The sequence below is a fragment of the Vollenhovia emeryi genome, unplaced genomic scaffold (assembly GCF_000949405.1).
Source record: "Vollenhovia emeryi isolate VEMERY1.0 unplaced genomic scaffold, V.emery_V1.0 DF939205.1, whole genome shotgun sequence".
NCBI classification, from domain to species: Eukaryota; Metazoa; Arthropoda; class Insecta; order Hymenoptera; family Formicidae; genus Vollenhovia; species Vollenhovia emeryi.
This window is the reverse complement of record NW_011967161.1, coordinates 692,937-708,125: the sequence shown is the minus strand read 5'-3', so window position 1 is coordinate 708,125 and position 15,189 is coordinate 692,937. Positions and strand designations below refer to the sequence as shown.

The 15,189-nt window shown below is 42.3% G+C and overlaps 3 protein-coding genes across 12 annotated transcripts in view; 2 read left to right on the top strand and 1 right to left on the bottom strand.

Moving 5' to 3' along the window:
* The first annotated feature begins 991 nt into the window (after positions 1–991).
* On the top strand, positions 992–9,059 carry LOC105561612 (transformer-2 protein homolog beta). Of its 4 annotated transcripts, none has more exons than XM_012011738.1 (5): positions 992–1,180; positions 3,204–3,698; positions 4,383–4,597; positions 5,626–5,723; positions 8,198–9,059. In XM_012011738.1, the coding sequence occupies exons 1-5, from the start codon at positions 1,166–1,168 to the stop codon at positions 8,203–8,205; spliced, it is 831 nt and encodes a 276-aa protein (XP_011867128.1). In that variant the 5' UTR covers positions 992–1,165; the 3' UTR covers positions 8,206–9,059. The 4 variants fall into 4 exon arrangements, with proteins under 4 accessions (XP_011867128.1, XP_011867125.1, XP_011867126.1 ...); XM_012011736.1 differs by lacking the exon at positions 8,198–9,059 and adding an exon at positions 7,109–8,096 and having other exon boundaries at positions 994–1,180; XM_012011737.1 differs by lacking the exon at positions 8,198–9,059 and adding an exon at positions 6,484–8,096 and having other exon boundaries at positions 995–1,180.
* A 406-nt stretch (positions 9,060–9,465) lies between these two features.
* On the top strand, positions 9,466–11,410 carry LOC105561608. The gene is made up of 4 exons (XM_012011723.1): positions 9,466–9,867; positions 10,358–10,643; positions 10,796–11,015; positions 11,238–11,410. The coding sequence occupies exons 1-3, from the start codon at positions 9,592–9,594 to the stop codon at positions 10,873–10,875; spliced, it is 642 nt and encodes a 213-aa protein (XP_011867113.1). The 5' UTR covers positions 9,466–9,591; the 3' UTR covers positions 10,876–11,015; positions 11,238–11,410.
* The window catches only part of LOC105561609 (mitochondrial 2-oxodicarboxylate carrier), a 5,713-nt gene continuing 1,554 nt past the window's right edge, over positions 11,031–15,189 (bottom strand). For 3 of the 7 annotated variants that reach the window (XM_012011725.1, XM_012011724.1, XM_012011726.1), the window contains exons 2-9: positions 13,721–13,796; positions 13,455–13,660; positions 12,333–12,642; positions 12,164–12,270; positions 12,033–12,095; positions 11,663–11,962; positions 11,417–11,562; positions 11,031–11,334 (exon numbers count right to left, since the gene is read on the bottom strand). In XM_012011725.1, the coding sequence (XP_011867115.1) occupies positions 11,214–11,334; positions 11,417–11,562; positions 11,663–11,962; positions 12,033–12,095; positions 12,164–12,270; positions 12,333–12,501 (906 nt within the window). In that variant the 5' untranslated portion in view covers positions 12,502–12,642; positions 13,455–13,660; positions 13,721–13,796 and the 3' untranslated portion in view covers positions 11,031–11,213. Of the gene's footprint in view, positions 11,335–11,416; positions 11,563–11,662; positions 11,963–12,032; positions 12,096–12,163; positions 12,271–12,332; positions 12,643–13,454; positions 13,661–13,720; positions 13,797–14,117; positions 14,616–15,189 lie in introns of those variants that run through there. The other 4 variants (XM_012011729.1, XM_012011728.1, XM_012011727.1 and 1 more) reach the window with 3 other exon arrangements.

Sequence of the window (15,189 nt, the reverse complement as noted above, 5' to 3'; positions counted from 1 at the left end):
GAGCGACGAGCGATATCCAATGGGCGTACAGTCTTTATAGGAAAACTATACGCTTTCCCATATAACCTGTTCGCCCATTGGATATCGTCGTCGCTCATCGCTCATCGCGTCCAGTCTGAATCCGGCCTGAGGCTGGAGCTGAATGGTGCAACGATAGTAATTTATTAGATTGCAAGCAATCCAGCAGAAAAAATAGCATCGTCTGCAGCGGGCTTTACGCTCCATGTGAATCCAGCCTGAATGAGCCATCGCTCGATTCAGTGAACTGTCGCATCCATGAAGAATAGAGATAAGGAGGCTCAACTAATGCTTTCGAGAATGAGACCAAAACCCGGTTTCTATGGTAGTTCAAAATATGCACACCGGTGGCGCTACGGTAGATAAACTATTGACAAACAGAAGTCGAAAGGAGATAAATAGATCTGACAATGAGTCGGGATAAAATTCTTCATGAGTAACAGAAAAACGCGAATTGTCATTGCCATTTTCGTAAGTTTATTTTCTACTAATATACACTCACACTATGTACGTGAAAACACTGAAAACGCTGTCGTGGAACGGAAGCGACATCTCGATTAGGATTTAGTACTAGTAGTGACGATCATTTTTGGGCTCAGAATCTGACGCATCCGCCCATATAAGTTGACCCTCCTTATCTCTATTCTTCATGGTCGCATCTGATTGGCGTATTTTCTTAGATAAAAAATAGAGACCCTCTAATCAGAGTCTGGCCAACAGAGTGGTCCGCCATGTTTAGTCAAATCCAACGAGAGAGAGGGCAGTACGAATATCTCAAAGAGAGAGTGAGATAATCGTACTGCCCTCTCTCTCGTTGGATTTGACTAAACCTAGCGGACCACGTGTTGGCCAGACTCTGATTAGAGGGTCTCTAATAAAAAAGTATAAGCCAATCAGACGCAAGTGCGATCAGCGAGCAGGGATGTTTTTGGAACGCAGCGTGTGCCATGACGCTTCCACGTTGCCATGGTAACGCTGCCGGATGTTGGTGTGTTCATTTGCGTATGTCCCCGGGCCCGGCGTTTCCTGCGACGGAGCTCACGCCATATTTTTGTCGGGTCTACGAGGATACGGAGAGCGCGTGGCAACGCATCAAACGCAGTTTGCTCCTCGTCGGATCTCGATCTACGCTTGAAGAACATCGGCGATGAGCGACATCGAGGTGAGTGCGAGGCGTCCGCGGAATCCTCTCCGCGGCGAGCCGCGCGAATTAATTGCGACCGAGTAACTCGTCGCGGTCATTATTGATCCAGCGACGCAATTCCTGCTTCCAGCCATTATCAATACCACGCAGCGTTCGCGGTAACTCGACACGCAGCTTCTCTCGCTACCGTAAATCGCGGGCTATGTCTCGGGGGGAGAAAAGTAAAGTATCGAATTCCCGACGATTCTCCGAAAACTTTAATCTCGGTAAAAGCGTTTCGTAAGGTTATAAATGCGAATAGCTGAATTGCGATTGGTCGATCGCGCTCAGATGTTTAAAATATATGCACGATTGCTGTTGTTGGTAACATTCGCTGTGAGGAGAATCAAATTCTGACGTGTATATATATTTTTTGTTCTAGGTTAGATTCATGTACATAAATGTACGTATGATGGTAAAGTCGATGGGCTTGTTCTCTGTTCCTGCACTGGTGAGCTAGTGCAGTAAGCTCGTCAGTGTAGCGACAGGAAACAAACCTAAGATATTCGGTAGAGACTTCTAATCTAAAGCTGTATCTACAAGGAAGTCGTTTTTATTGTTCTCGGATATATTTCCCAAACGCGTATGTCTAAGAAAACATCTTCGAGAGGTCTTTAAAGGTTAATCTACAATGTGTTCTTTGCGTTTAGGAACATCCTACTTTGTGGCCCGTAAATACGTTTAAAAATTGTGCAAGTTGATAAATTGTACACTGTACAAGGGTAAATTGCCGACTAATGTTTTAAGCGTTTCGATTTGCTTATATAAAATAGAATGTTTCTCGACGCAAAGAGCACATTGTAGATCAAGTTCAAGTAGTCTTTTAGATGTACATATCTAAAGGCCTGTGTCCACGATGCTAGAACTTGGTTCAAGTTCTAGTTCTGGGAAATGGGTGGCCAATCAACGTGCAGCTTTTATGGAATAGCTGCAAGTTGATTGGCCACACACGTTTCTCGAAACTAGAACTTGGATCAAGTTCTAGCATCGTGGACGCAGGCCCTAAGACCAGGTTTCACCAAACGTCGCTTAACTGTAATTTTAGTTTAATTCATGTTTGTCTCTTTCTAGAGTAACAGGTGGAAAGTGACAGAACGAATCAAGCTGAGCTTAAAGTTAAGCGACGTTGGTAAAACCGGGCCTTAAGTCCCAGTCTACAATAGATGATTTAAGCTCTAAGCCTTAAGAAATTGGCTAATCAATCGTGGTCAAGTATGAGTAGAATACGCTTATACTTGGCGCAAGACACCACCAGTCATGATACGCAACTGCGATTAGTCAATTTCTTAAGGTCTGGTCTACAATGAGTTGTTAATCAGAAGTTAGAACTATATGTGGGTCCTTTTTCTTCCACCCAGAAAGGAAAAGGGTCAACGTATAGTTTCGACTTCTGACTAGCGACTAACAACTCATTGTAGGCCAGGTCTAAGGCTTAGAGTTTAAATCTCTATTGTAGATGGGCACTAATCGACTGGTTATTTTCTTAAATCTTACGTCTTAAAGGCCTCATTGTAGACACCGCACAGAAGTCGACTTAAAGACGTGTTAAAGATGCATTTTAGACATGCGTACTATGGGCTGTTTACATAGAATGCCTTACATTGTCGAACATTGCCATACTTCAAAAAGTTAGAAGTTATCTTTTGGACTAGATTGCGTTATCATTGAAGAACATCAGTTCTGTCCCCCTCCAGACAGTGTCAGGTTTCAAATATCGTATTTAACTATGTTTAACGTTGAAATATTACACGTACGAAACATTTAAAATACAACGTTACTATTTATCGAGGTATTTCAAAATACCTTCTTTCATTTCTTCTGTGCGCGAAAAGTATGTGGAACGCATTCACAATTGAGAAACTTTACGAGATAAAGATTGCTTTTCGTTACACTCCTCCGGCATTTAATTTCTCCGATAAAAACAATGTAATTTTGCACCCTTGTACGTGGCACGCAGTGGCACGTTATGCGATCCGCAGTGACTTGGTTTGTAATTTTACAGAGAAGCGGTAGTCGTAGCGCAAGCCCCCGTCGACCACGCACCGCGGACGGCGGCCTGAGGGACTCGCGGTCGCACTCGAGGTCGCGCAAGTCGCGCGAACGGAAGGATTCTCATAGGGAGGTCAAGTACTCGAGGTCGCGCAGTCGTTCCGCGTCGCGCGGTCGAAAGTCCTACCGCGGCAGCAAGTACACCAACGTCGGCCACCGCAGCAGTCGCAGCCGAAGCCGCTCGCCGTATCGCGGCGGTCGTTACTCCCGCAGTAGATCCCGCTCGTACTCGCGATCGCGCTACTCGCGCGATCGCCACGTCTACCGTTCCCACTCGCGTAGCCCGATGTCGTCCAGACGACGGCACATCGGCAACCGCGACAATCCCTGCCCCTCTCGATGCCTAGGTGTCTTCGGACTCTCCATTTTCACGACTGAACAGCAGATCCAACATATATTCTCGAAATACGGCCCGGTAGAACGAGTACAGGTCGTTATCGACGCAAAGGTAATGTAGCACTCGACGTTGCACAGCGCGGTTCGTTAATTCCGCTCGGATCGTGTCGCCGAGAAGCATCCACCCCAGTAAACGCCGAGCGTCAGTTACATTGCGCTTATGTTTCAATTTTTTCACGTGTGTTACATTTGCATTGTCGAGCGAGAAATTGCCACGTAAACGCAATGTAATTGATGCTCGATGTTTACCGGGGCGTTCAAATAATGAGGTAGTTTTTGCCTATCCTTAATTATTACCCGAACCGAATTAATGCGCCGTGGCGTATGTTTATTCATGCATTGTTAAGTGTGCGACAGTCACACCGCCTTAATCCCCATAAAACTCGTACTGGGGTACAATAAATATGGGGCTTGATTCTTGAATTTGTTCGAAGGAGAAACGTATGCAAAAATTCTGCTCTTACAGAAAAGTTGCAAGTTGATCGGCTATTCGCATGGCTTTAACCAATCGACTTTCAACTTTTCTGTCGGAGCAGAATATTCGTATACGTTTCTTCTTCGAATGATTTCGAGAATCGGGGCCCCTGAGCCAGAGATTTAGAACGTTCATACTTAAGAGACACGTGACACGTTAAAGGCTTCTGGCAACATGATTACAAATGTAGATCTGAATGTGAATTGAGAGACAAGCGCGACTTAGTGACGGCGCAGTTTAACGCTGTATATTTATATGCAGACTGGACGCTCTAGAGGATTCTGCTTTGTATATTTCGAATCGTCCGAGGATGCCAAAGTGGCCAAGGAGCAATGCACCGGCATGGAAATCGACGGTCGAAGAATCAGAGTGGACTTCTCCATTACTCAGCGTGCCCACACTCCTACCCCGGGAATATACATGGGAAAACCCACGCATCTTCACGACAGAAGCTGGGATGCGCCCAGACGTAGAGAGTAAGTCGTATCTGTTCCTCCGAGTACAGTGATGGACAGAATGCTGCCAACCCTTCTTTTTTTTTTAATAAATTCAGGAACGTGCAATTAGATCCGGAATTAGGCTGATGGTAGAGAACAATCCGTAAACGCTTAAGATCGTCTCAAGGTCCTTGGACCAAGTTCCAGCGTCGTGGACACAGGACTTTGGTCGTAGACGCAAGGCAGAGAAAAACTTAAGTCGTGAAACTCTGCCTTGCCTTACGTCTACGATTAAGACAGTCCTAAACGTTTATGGGTCGTTCTCTGGTGTCAGCCTTGCGTTCCAAGATCTTCTCCGAGGAATATTTTAAGCCCGTGTCACACTACGTATTGCGGATGCGGATCGGAGCTCAGCCGATCGGATTCGAGGCTGTCTCGTCTGAGTGGCTGAATTCCGACCTGCGATCCGTGATCTCGACCCGATCCGATCCCTCGAATAAGATTGTCCTCAAAACAGGCTTGTTTCTTTATGGCTCAACTATTCGCAACGGTTCAGAGTTGATCTTTTTCCTTCTGCTGTGGAGGGAGACAGATAAACTCTCAACTAGTGCAGTCAGTTCAGCTATAAACAACGGACCTTATGTTTTGGAACGTAAATCTGGAAGTCAATTCTGTATCTTATACTATAGAGAAAATGCTAAAAGTGAGTGGTTTTGTCTCCTCCCAGGTAGCACACATATCTAAAAGACATCATAAGGACGTCTTTAAGACGTCTTTTGACTTAAAGACGTCTTAAAGCTGTCTTTTAGATATGGCGTGCTACCTGGGCTTCTAACTGTCCCCTTAGAAAGAGACAAAGCCGCTCACTTTTGGTATTTTCGCTGCACTGTAAGGTACAAAATCGACCCCCTGAATCTAAACGCGCGCGTTCCTAAGCTCATTAAAAAACAAAAACGTAACTATTCTGTCCAACACGCTGCAATAGTTCGGATGTTGCTTTTGAAAAAGATGACGCGTTGTTTTTCTCCCTTTTTAATTTTTAATTCTTTCAATGTCGAAAACAACAGAGTTAACTACAGAGGAAGCTATCGCCGCTCACCCAGCCCGTACTATAGCCGCCGGCGTTCACGTTACGACCGTTCTAGAACGCGCTCCTACTCGCCGCGTAAGTACAACCCCCACTTAAATTTGCGTACATAATATAAGCTGTCTACATGGATATGTGTCTCATCCCTGTGCTAATATGTATATTATAACACACGTTTATATACAGAATTGCAAATTGTCTAGCAAGAACTCGATACTTGCGTAACTTGACGCACAACGGTGCCTAACCGTGACGTACGCTTGTTCCTCTTACTTCACTTCGTCTCTTGCTGTACTTGAACACTTGACACGAAAATGTTACATGGAGAAGAATTCCCGTATGTTTCGTAACGCTTTCTTTCTAGAGAAAGACACTCTGTTATGGCCGGGCGTCTTGCTGTGTCATGTACATTAATTAACTGCTCTCTTGGAGATATTTATGAACACTGTGGAATCTAAAAGAAATTACGTACATACATTGCGCGAGATAGTTGAGGAAAATAGAATCGAAGCGCTTGGTATCGATGCTGCTTATTATTAGCTTGAAGAGAGACGATTTTGCGCGCGTTCCGTTTCGTTGCATCGTAAAGAGCCGTCGAGCAATAATCGTCGGGATATAACACGCCATCCGGATTCATATTTTCGTAGACCGCTTATATTTCTAATCGAAACGGTAATGTTGATTGGGTTGCCAAGTAAGTATTTAAGTTAGCAAGAAAACGGCAGACGGGAACATCAGAGAAAATGCGCTTGATAAAAAATCGTAACGGTAGTAGCTAAGCAGCAATCCGTAACCTGCGTAAACAATCATAGTTTTTTTGTTGCTTAATGAATTTCAGGTCGATATTAAGTGACATGAAGTGAGGCCAGGCCAGGTCGTTACGGCACATCCAATGACTTTGACCCAAATATTTCTTCAACGGGTCAAAATTATGAAATTAACGAAATCATATTATATCACTATTCTTACCTTACCTAATTCTGCATCGTATGCGACACCGTCTCGCAGGGCGTTTTAGTTACAATACCATAAACGATACCGATAACACTGTTGACGGAAAGAAAAGTGGCTAATGTAGTAGAGCATAGCATACCGTTTGCACGAAAATCAGTAAGGTTAGAATAGATGTAAAACCTTATTTTCATAAGTTTATATTGCTTCCTATCGATGTTATGAAGATAAGGTTTCAATTGTGTAAAGATACAAGGCTATAATGTGAAAGCTGGAATATAATTGGGCGCTCGACATTTGTGCTGTCTTTAGCTTACAGTTGTATTCCAGCCGTTGGGTAGATTCTTCTAAAAAACAAATGTGGAAATATTCTCTTTAACGAAAAAAAAAAATAAAGCACACCTAAATAAGAAAAAGCAAGAAAACGAAAGATATGAAAAAAAAACAGAAAAATAATAACAAGCTTCGAATAAAAAAAAGTAAGTTCTCTAACCTATTTGTTTGTTTATAAGGTTTTGAATCAAGAGGTATTGGATGATAGAGGGAAGTTTGAAGTTTCACTCTGAAAAAATGAGTTTTGAAAAGTCGAAGACAAGATATTTGAAGACACGTTAATCTTGCTCGCATTGTCAAGAGTCAGAAGGTTTTCTCGGTTGCTTGTGACAAAGAATATGATCTGCAATTCATTTCCGGCTGAGAAGCCTCAAGCCTAGAAGAAAACGTCAAGTAGTGCAAGCCCGAAGACAGAATCGAGTTGGTCGTCAGACCCCCGACCGGGACGGAGTTCATTTGGTTGGGGGTGAAAACAGGGCCGAACGTGTTTCCGAAAAATATTCAAGAAGTTCATCGAAAGTCTTTCGTAGAATAGGGACGAGCGTAAGGTGCTCCCAGACCTTTATACCGATCATATTCTTTATCAGTTGGTTTGGTTGCCACACGCCATTTTACTCTAGAGAACTGTGTACACATATATACATATATGTATGTACATACGCACCCGTATATATGTACATATACATATATATGTTTATACGCAGATCTCTACATATACATAACGTGAAAATAAAAATAAAAGTTCGTATATTTCCTTTATCACATCCTCTCCCTCCACCATCCTGAAACCTCCGTTTCCTCCAAGAAGACCTCATGCTATTATGAATTTTTACCTAGTAGTACTAGAACTATCATAGCATTTTGTCAATAAATGTTGTTTCTACTACGACCGACTTTGATCCCTGTCCTTTTGATGGGTTGGTTTCTTCTTCTTTTCTTTTTCTTTTTTTTTTACATTGCGGAGTTCGGGGCGCGTAACACGCGAATGGCTTTTTACACTTAGGATAAAAGTAATGCTGCGGATTGATCCTTCCCACTGATATCCCTGCGTGTTATCATTGCCTTTGCAAACCTCTGAGATCTTAATCTTGTAGAAGTGTGCGATGAAAGTCCACTTGTCGGGGCTTTGTCTGAAATTTAATGCCAATAAAGTCAGCTTCCAGTAAAGAATTTGCATTTTGGATTCCAATCCCAATGGACCGCCACGTGTTTCCACAGAACTGCGTATTCAGAGCGGATAATTGGATTCGTTGGTACTCTACTTGCAGTACTCTGAGTGCCTTCACCCTGATGCGGAGAATTCTGTCAACGTGGCGGACGAACACCTCGTTGGACTTGAGAGATCGACTCAGATTAACACAAGTGACTGTCTCGATTAGATGAACGAACGATCGGAGATATCCAACAATCGAAATCAACAGCATTGGCAAATATTGAATTAAATTTGTGTAAAAGTGTAAATTTACAGACTGTCATCAATTTCAACTCTCCATATCTAGAATGTAAGTGCGATTTGTCCGATGTGATTTTACGGCAATTGCGGTTGTAAGCAGATTTTTGCATCTACGTTAGATTCTTCATTTTATGAACCACAAGAGTTGCAAAACTACCTGCGATTCGTGTTTTTGCCGATTGCCACGATTTGGCGGTTGTAATAGAGCTAGGACGAATCGCGAAACACTATGGGCGCTGATATAATAATAGATTTGGAAGTTTTCGAGTCTACGGAGTTTATGTTCTGTTCTTGCCTCTTGCAAAATTTATTTAAATCAATTTTACAAATTTAAATTCTAGCAGCAGGATGAATATGGAAATGTCTGTTATCTCCGGAAAGGCGACGAAGCTAAAAATACCATAAGCTAGAGTCTCTAGAGAGCACGTTTTTTTTCTTATTGAACGTTGAAATACCTTCGTAAAAACGTCCAGCAATGTCTAGGAAACAAAATACAACTTGAAGACTTCGATCAAATTGTGACTAATCTGATCGACGTTTAACTCGTAGACTAACTCGTCGTTTTGTTAACATGGCTAGATTTATTAACATTTGGTTTAACGTGCAGCAACGATATGTAGAAAAAAATTCGACCGAGTACAACAAATTGTGTAGCTATAAATTTTATCTTAAGCAATTTTGTTGCTTGAATTATTTATTTCCAATCTCTGTGAGTCGTTTTAATTCATTTTTATCTTTCTCTAATTCTTAAAAAAAGATAAAAAGTAAGTTGAACCGAAATCAAAGTTAATCTACATACATCGCTGAAGATGCACTTCAATCGCTGACTGAATTAATCTAAATTCTAGGAATGAGGCTGGTATGACATTTGTCGTACGACAAAATTTTCAAGCGTGCTGATTGGCTGCCAAGAGTAGAAAATTTCTGGATACTCGAGAACTTTACTATCCCGCAGCCAATCAACTTGAAGAATTTGTCGCGTACAAATGTATTAGGCGCGTGCATTCCTTATTTTTAAATTCGTACTTGAAAATATCGAGAAGACAATCGAACTCTCGAAAGTCGAACGTCGATCGATCTGTCGTGTCGGGCGCTTGTTTACTTATCCTTACGGCACACGTGCGGGTGTGACGTTGAGCGCGAACGAGCTCTCGCGAGTCGCGACCAGTTGCGCGGTCGTGAATCCGCGCGGAGGACGAATTGTCGAGGATGCAGAAGGTGAAGAGAAAAGGTAGACCGCAGCAACCCTCCTCGTCCGTCGCTGTGGAATCGCCGACGGACGCAGAGATGGGTAAGGACTTCGGAATTCTCATGAACGCGCCGCTCTCGAAGGGCGGGCACTTCGTCTTCAAGTCGGAGAAGGCCTGGACCGTCGACTCGTCGCAGTACTCGGAATTCTTCACCATGAACCTGAAGGCGCTGTCGGCCGCGATCGACTGCGTCCCGTTCAACGAGTACATCGACGTGGCTGACGGGTACTTCGTGGTAAGTGCTCGAGAGACACTCGGCGTGTTGATCCACCGACGAATAGATCGACCGGTTAGTCTTCCGTGTCGTAAGAGGTGACTAAGGCTGATGGCAGAGAACAATCCGTAAAGGCGGAGTAAAGCACGTAGAGCATATGCTGTATGTGGAGTGAGAGGGAATATATTACTTTCTCTCGCATCATTTTTGCCGAAGCTGCCTGTTGGCCAGACTCTGATTAGAGGGAATCTACTAAGGACCAGTTTCACACGTTGGCCATCGATTCTCTGTCGCTTCTTAAATAATAGTAGACAAAGAGGGAGGCCAAACTAATCTCTGCTTAAAGCCCGGTCTACAGTGAGTTGTTAACAATGAGTTGTTAGTCATAAGTAAAAACTAGCCGGTCCTTTTTCTCCCACCCAGAAAGGATCAACATATAGTTCCGACGTTTGTAAAACTGGCCCTTTAGATTGCACGAACGAGCGACTGATTAATTCGACGTCAATTCCAGAGCGACCAGCTGACGAGTATCTACAATGACGCCGAGAGAGGCAGGGCGGCTTACAGCGCGATTCTGGACGATCTGAACGCATCGAGTTTACCGGACACCAAAGACGAAAACACGAGGACCGATGACTCGAAGAGTGTGCAGCTGACGACGAGTACGAAGCCAGAAAACAGTATTGATGATTTGGAGGAAGATCTGGATTTTTTGCTGTCTCTAAAGGAACCCGTCCAGAGCACCACTGTGATAGGAATCGCGCAGCCCACGTCGCTATCTACGTCTCATGGCAGTGGTAAGACTTTTGGACTAATTAAGGTGTCGTGGCATTTTGAAGGTTCGTTTCCGCAAGTTTAATTGTGAACGTACAATTGGCAAGTGGACTGGTTTTCTGCAATATAACGAAGGATCTATGTCGCGGATGTTTTCACCGACGATTTGTTGCAGATTCCAAGACCAAGTCGAAGACTGTTCCGAATAAACCAATCGACTTGGAGAAATGGCTGGATTCTGTCTTGGACGACTAACTTTCCCATGTTGTTACGACACGTTGGTACACACGAACAAAACTGTCCAATTGACTCAGGGAAATGACCAACTTTTCTATGTTACGATACGTTGGCATACATTAACGAAACTATCGACGCTACTTTAAAGGAAAAGAAAAGTAACAAAATATCAATAATGTAAAAAGAACATTTATTTGACATATGAAACGTATAAAGAATTATTATTACGATTATAAAATTATATTAATCTCCATTTTCTTTTTACACATAACAAAAATATATAAATATGTATATTAAATGCATTATGAAGAGTAACGTGCAGTTACCTCACAGCTTGTTGTAATGCAGCGTAGATATTAATCTTTGAACTTCTTTGTAAGAAATACATGCACGTAGTCGTACACCACGAGCATAATAGCGCCGCCTGGACCTAATCTCAGCACCTTTGGCACCAAGCCTTTGTACAAGGCTCTAAATCTGGAACGGGACAGATTGCACGAGTGAGAGCGCGATCCCGGGTACAACCACATATCGGTAGGCAAAACGTATGTATAAATACCCCTCTCTCTTGTACACAATACGCATGGTGTTCAGTGTCCCTTTGTATTGCGTACCATCTTGCGAGCCCTGAATGCGACTTTTAGCCACATCAAACGGTATGTTCAAGCAGGAAGCGACAGTGCCCGACACGAATCCTATGGCAACCTGGAAGATTTTCGGAAACGCGTTACAGAAAACTGACGAGCCAACGTGCAAGCTTGTACGTATATACGCCTTGCGTTGCCACGCAAAGCTGAATGATTACTTTAGTTAAGAATTCAAGCCAAGGTTCTTTACTGGCTGGTACATATCCTTTAACAGAATGATAGAAACCAAAATAAAACGAATTGAACACCGCGTTTCTCATTACGGTGGCTGAGAGCCCTTTGTTCAGGCCGTTCAATCCAAAGCCATACTTCGAAATGATCTCTTTTGTCACTGCGACTGTCGACGGGCTTTCTTTTACGTGCTTTCGATTAGATTGCAGTTTTACTTTGACCACTTCGAAAGGATTAACTAATATAGCCTCCGTAACGCCGGCGAAGAAACCAGCGCACGAGAACGTCTGCAACGATGCAACTTTCTTTATCTTGCAAACAATGGGCAAATTATAATAACCGTGTTAAAGTAATTACCAACGGAGTGGGTGCACTAGCGCCAAACAAGAAAAATTGTTTATATTGCTCGAATGTAAAAAACTAAAAGAAAACAATTTTATGAGTAACAAAAATCCTGCATTACGTCGTCAGGCGATGAATTACCCTACTTTAACTGCACGTTTGGGAGTCTCTACGAGTATCGGCGGCAAAATTCCCTTCCAAAATGCTGGTAGCCCCTCGGTCCTGTACATTTTTGTCATACAATCGCGAATTCCTGTAATATTAATACAGTTAACGCACAACACAATACAAACGTTTTAATGCTGTACAAAGTACCTGTATAATATAATGGATCTGACTTCGCTGTCTTCACTTGCAGCTGAAAGCGCGTTTTAACAAGATCCATCGGATGCATTATGCACACTTCGATGAAACCTGCCGATCCTCCAGCACCAATCTGGATGGCAGCGTCTCTTAAAAGGCTCCCCGTGGTATCGCGCGCCATTTTTGCAATATCGTCTGATGGATACGAGATACAGGAGGAACAATCGAAATGTATATTATTTTCTTTTTGCGTGTAATATATACTCTATATTATAATTTATTTTTATTATCTCTATTATCATTTGCTCGCTACAAGTTGCATCTGGAAATAAGCAACTCAATTAAATTTCTACCACCGTTGAATTGTAAACGGTATTACAAATTGAATTGTAATAGTAGTTGCTTTCCTTTTACATGAAAACTCAGATAAATCTCACTTGTAACGTCAGAACTCAGTTGAATGCATGTTCCTTTTGATTCTTGAGAAGTGAGACTCAACCAGATTTAACTGAGTCTTTGCACACGATCAAAACCGTGTGAGTTTAATAGACTCACATTGATGACGTCATATCTGAGTATAAAATACACACATAAGTGGCTCAGTATCACTTGAGTGTAAAAGGAAAGCAGCTATTATTACAAGCGGCGGTTCTAATAAATGACATTTCGACTGATCTCTTTCACTAGGTTGTATCTCGAATTTTACACAATTCCCGGTTTTTCTGTTTAAACGCTCATTCTCGTCGTAAATGAGCATTTAAGCAGATAAACCGAAAATCGCGTAAAATCGAGATACGATCTTGGAAAAGAGATCAGTCGATTTATATAGTTTTCGAGGGGCAAACCGCTGAGGGGATTGTGTACAGATTTGCGCCTGTTACTGTACTGAAAAAAAAATTAGTAGATTTAACCAGTGGTCTGTTAGAAAATGGACAAATCAGAATTCCTTTGGGATCCAAATATTCTTGAAGAATATTCTTAAAATGTTCATAGGAGTGTCTTGTGCTATCTAGGCATTACTGTCGAATTTTAGTGCATCAGTAGGCATCTGTGTAACATGATTTCGGTTAGCGGTTTACCCATCGAGTTTTCCTTGTGTTCGCTAATCGTTCGACGTGGCATTGCTGTTCTTACCAGCGCGGCTTAACGAATGCAGCGGAATGACACGTGCTATATTCTCCAGTGAGTCATCAGAAAGCGTTAATTTATTCGCCGATATACCCGCACCTTCGCTGTATAAATCAAAATTTCTCGGCTTTCACATGCGACACCTTGTCCTGATAAGAATTCCTGACAGCGCGATCCATACTGCGCGCACGAAATCTGGAGAACACCACGACCTAAAAATAAATGTTTGTTGAGTTGGGATCTATTTTTGGTGCCCAGAAAAGAATTCTAACCTTCAGCGTAATCGATTAACGCTTATTCGCATAAAGCCTGGGCGAAGTTTTATTTGGAAACGCATCTACAACTGACCTGCAATGTATTCGCTATTAACAAATTAATACTCGCGATTAATATACATGTAAAATCGCGTTTGTTCGCAGTATTTTGGCTTCCAGCGTTGTTAAGCAAATTAACATGGGAATTAAACAATTTCTACGCGTTCACGTGTAATAAAAGTCGCTCGCGTGTAAAGCCATCGAATAATTATTTCTCGACAACACCCGAGATCTATTATACAAAATAACTGTATTATTTATATAGAACAAATCTCGAATGTTACCGAGAAATAACAATTACATTACGTGCAATAGCATAACGTGCGGATGTACGTATACACATGGATTCTTTTACCTGGCATACATACGTCAAAGATATCCCGATAACGCTTTATCTACTTCATAAATATTTTGAATAGATTACGCTTTATCTATGCGCATATACAAGCGCAGCTTGCCAAGTGTATGCAGACCTTTCTGGAGCGGAAAAACGCGCGTAAAACGGCAATTCTGCCCGGTATAAGCCACCGATCCGCAAACGTCGCTCCAATTTTAAGCCTAACCCTAGTAGCGCAGCGCATTGGCGAAACATTGGTCCATTATTTCCCAATATCGCGCCAATATATTGTGCCACTAGAGGCCAGTTTCACGAACATCGGTTAGCTGTTAACTAGGGTTCAGTCGACTCCCAATCTTTTCCATCTTTATTATTCAAGAAGAGACACAGAGTCCATTGATCTTCGGTTAGCAGTTAACTGATGTTTGTGAAACTGGCCCGATTTCACCGAACTTGTTTGACTTCCCTCCCCTGTCACGGATCGAGGGAGGTCCCAGGTTCGAATCCTGGTTGGGGTAATATTTTACGCAATAAGAATTTTAATTGCCAGATACGGCCAATAAAAATCATTGATGTTGTTAATTACTGCTGGCGACTTTTAAGAGTATTCTTAATTGTTTGACTTCGTTCTTTGCCGCTTTTCAACTGTTAAGGCTAGTCTACAATACATGGAGTAAGCTGGAGTAAGGAGTAGGAGTAAGGAAATAAATCCATTTTATTTCTTACTCTAAAGGCTATTCTACAATTGCGTAAACGTGGTTGTTAGCGGTTGTACAGTGTTGTAAAACACAGTTTTAAACTAGCATTTCCGATTGTAAAGCCTGTTGTAAAAGATGGCTGAACTTGATCTTCCACGACTACAACGATATAGGACGTAAAAGCTAACTAATCATTCATTTCAATTACGACGTATCTCACTCTATTGTATATTACTTTGATGTACAACACTTACTACTACTTCTACTCCTACAACCCTGCAACTACGTTTACGCAATTGTAGAATGGCCTTTAAGGCTGGTCTACAATACATGGAGTAAGCTGGAGTAAGGAGTAGGAGTAAGGAAATAAATCCATTTTATTTCTTACTCCT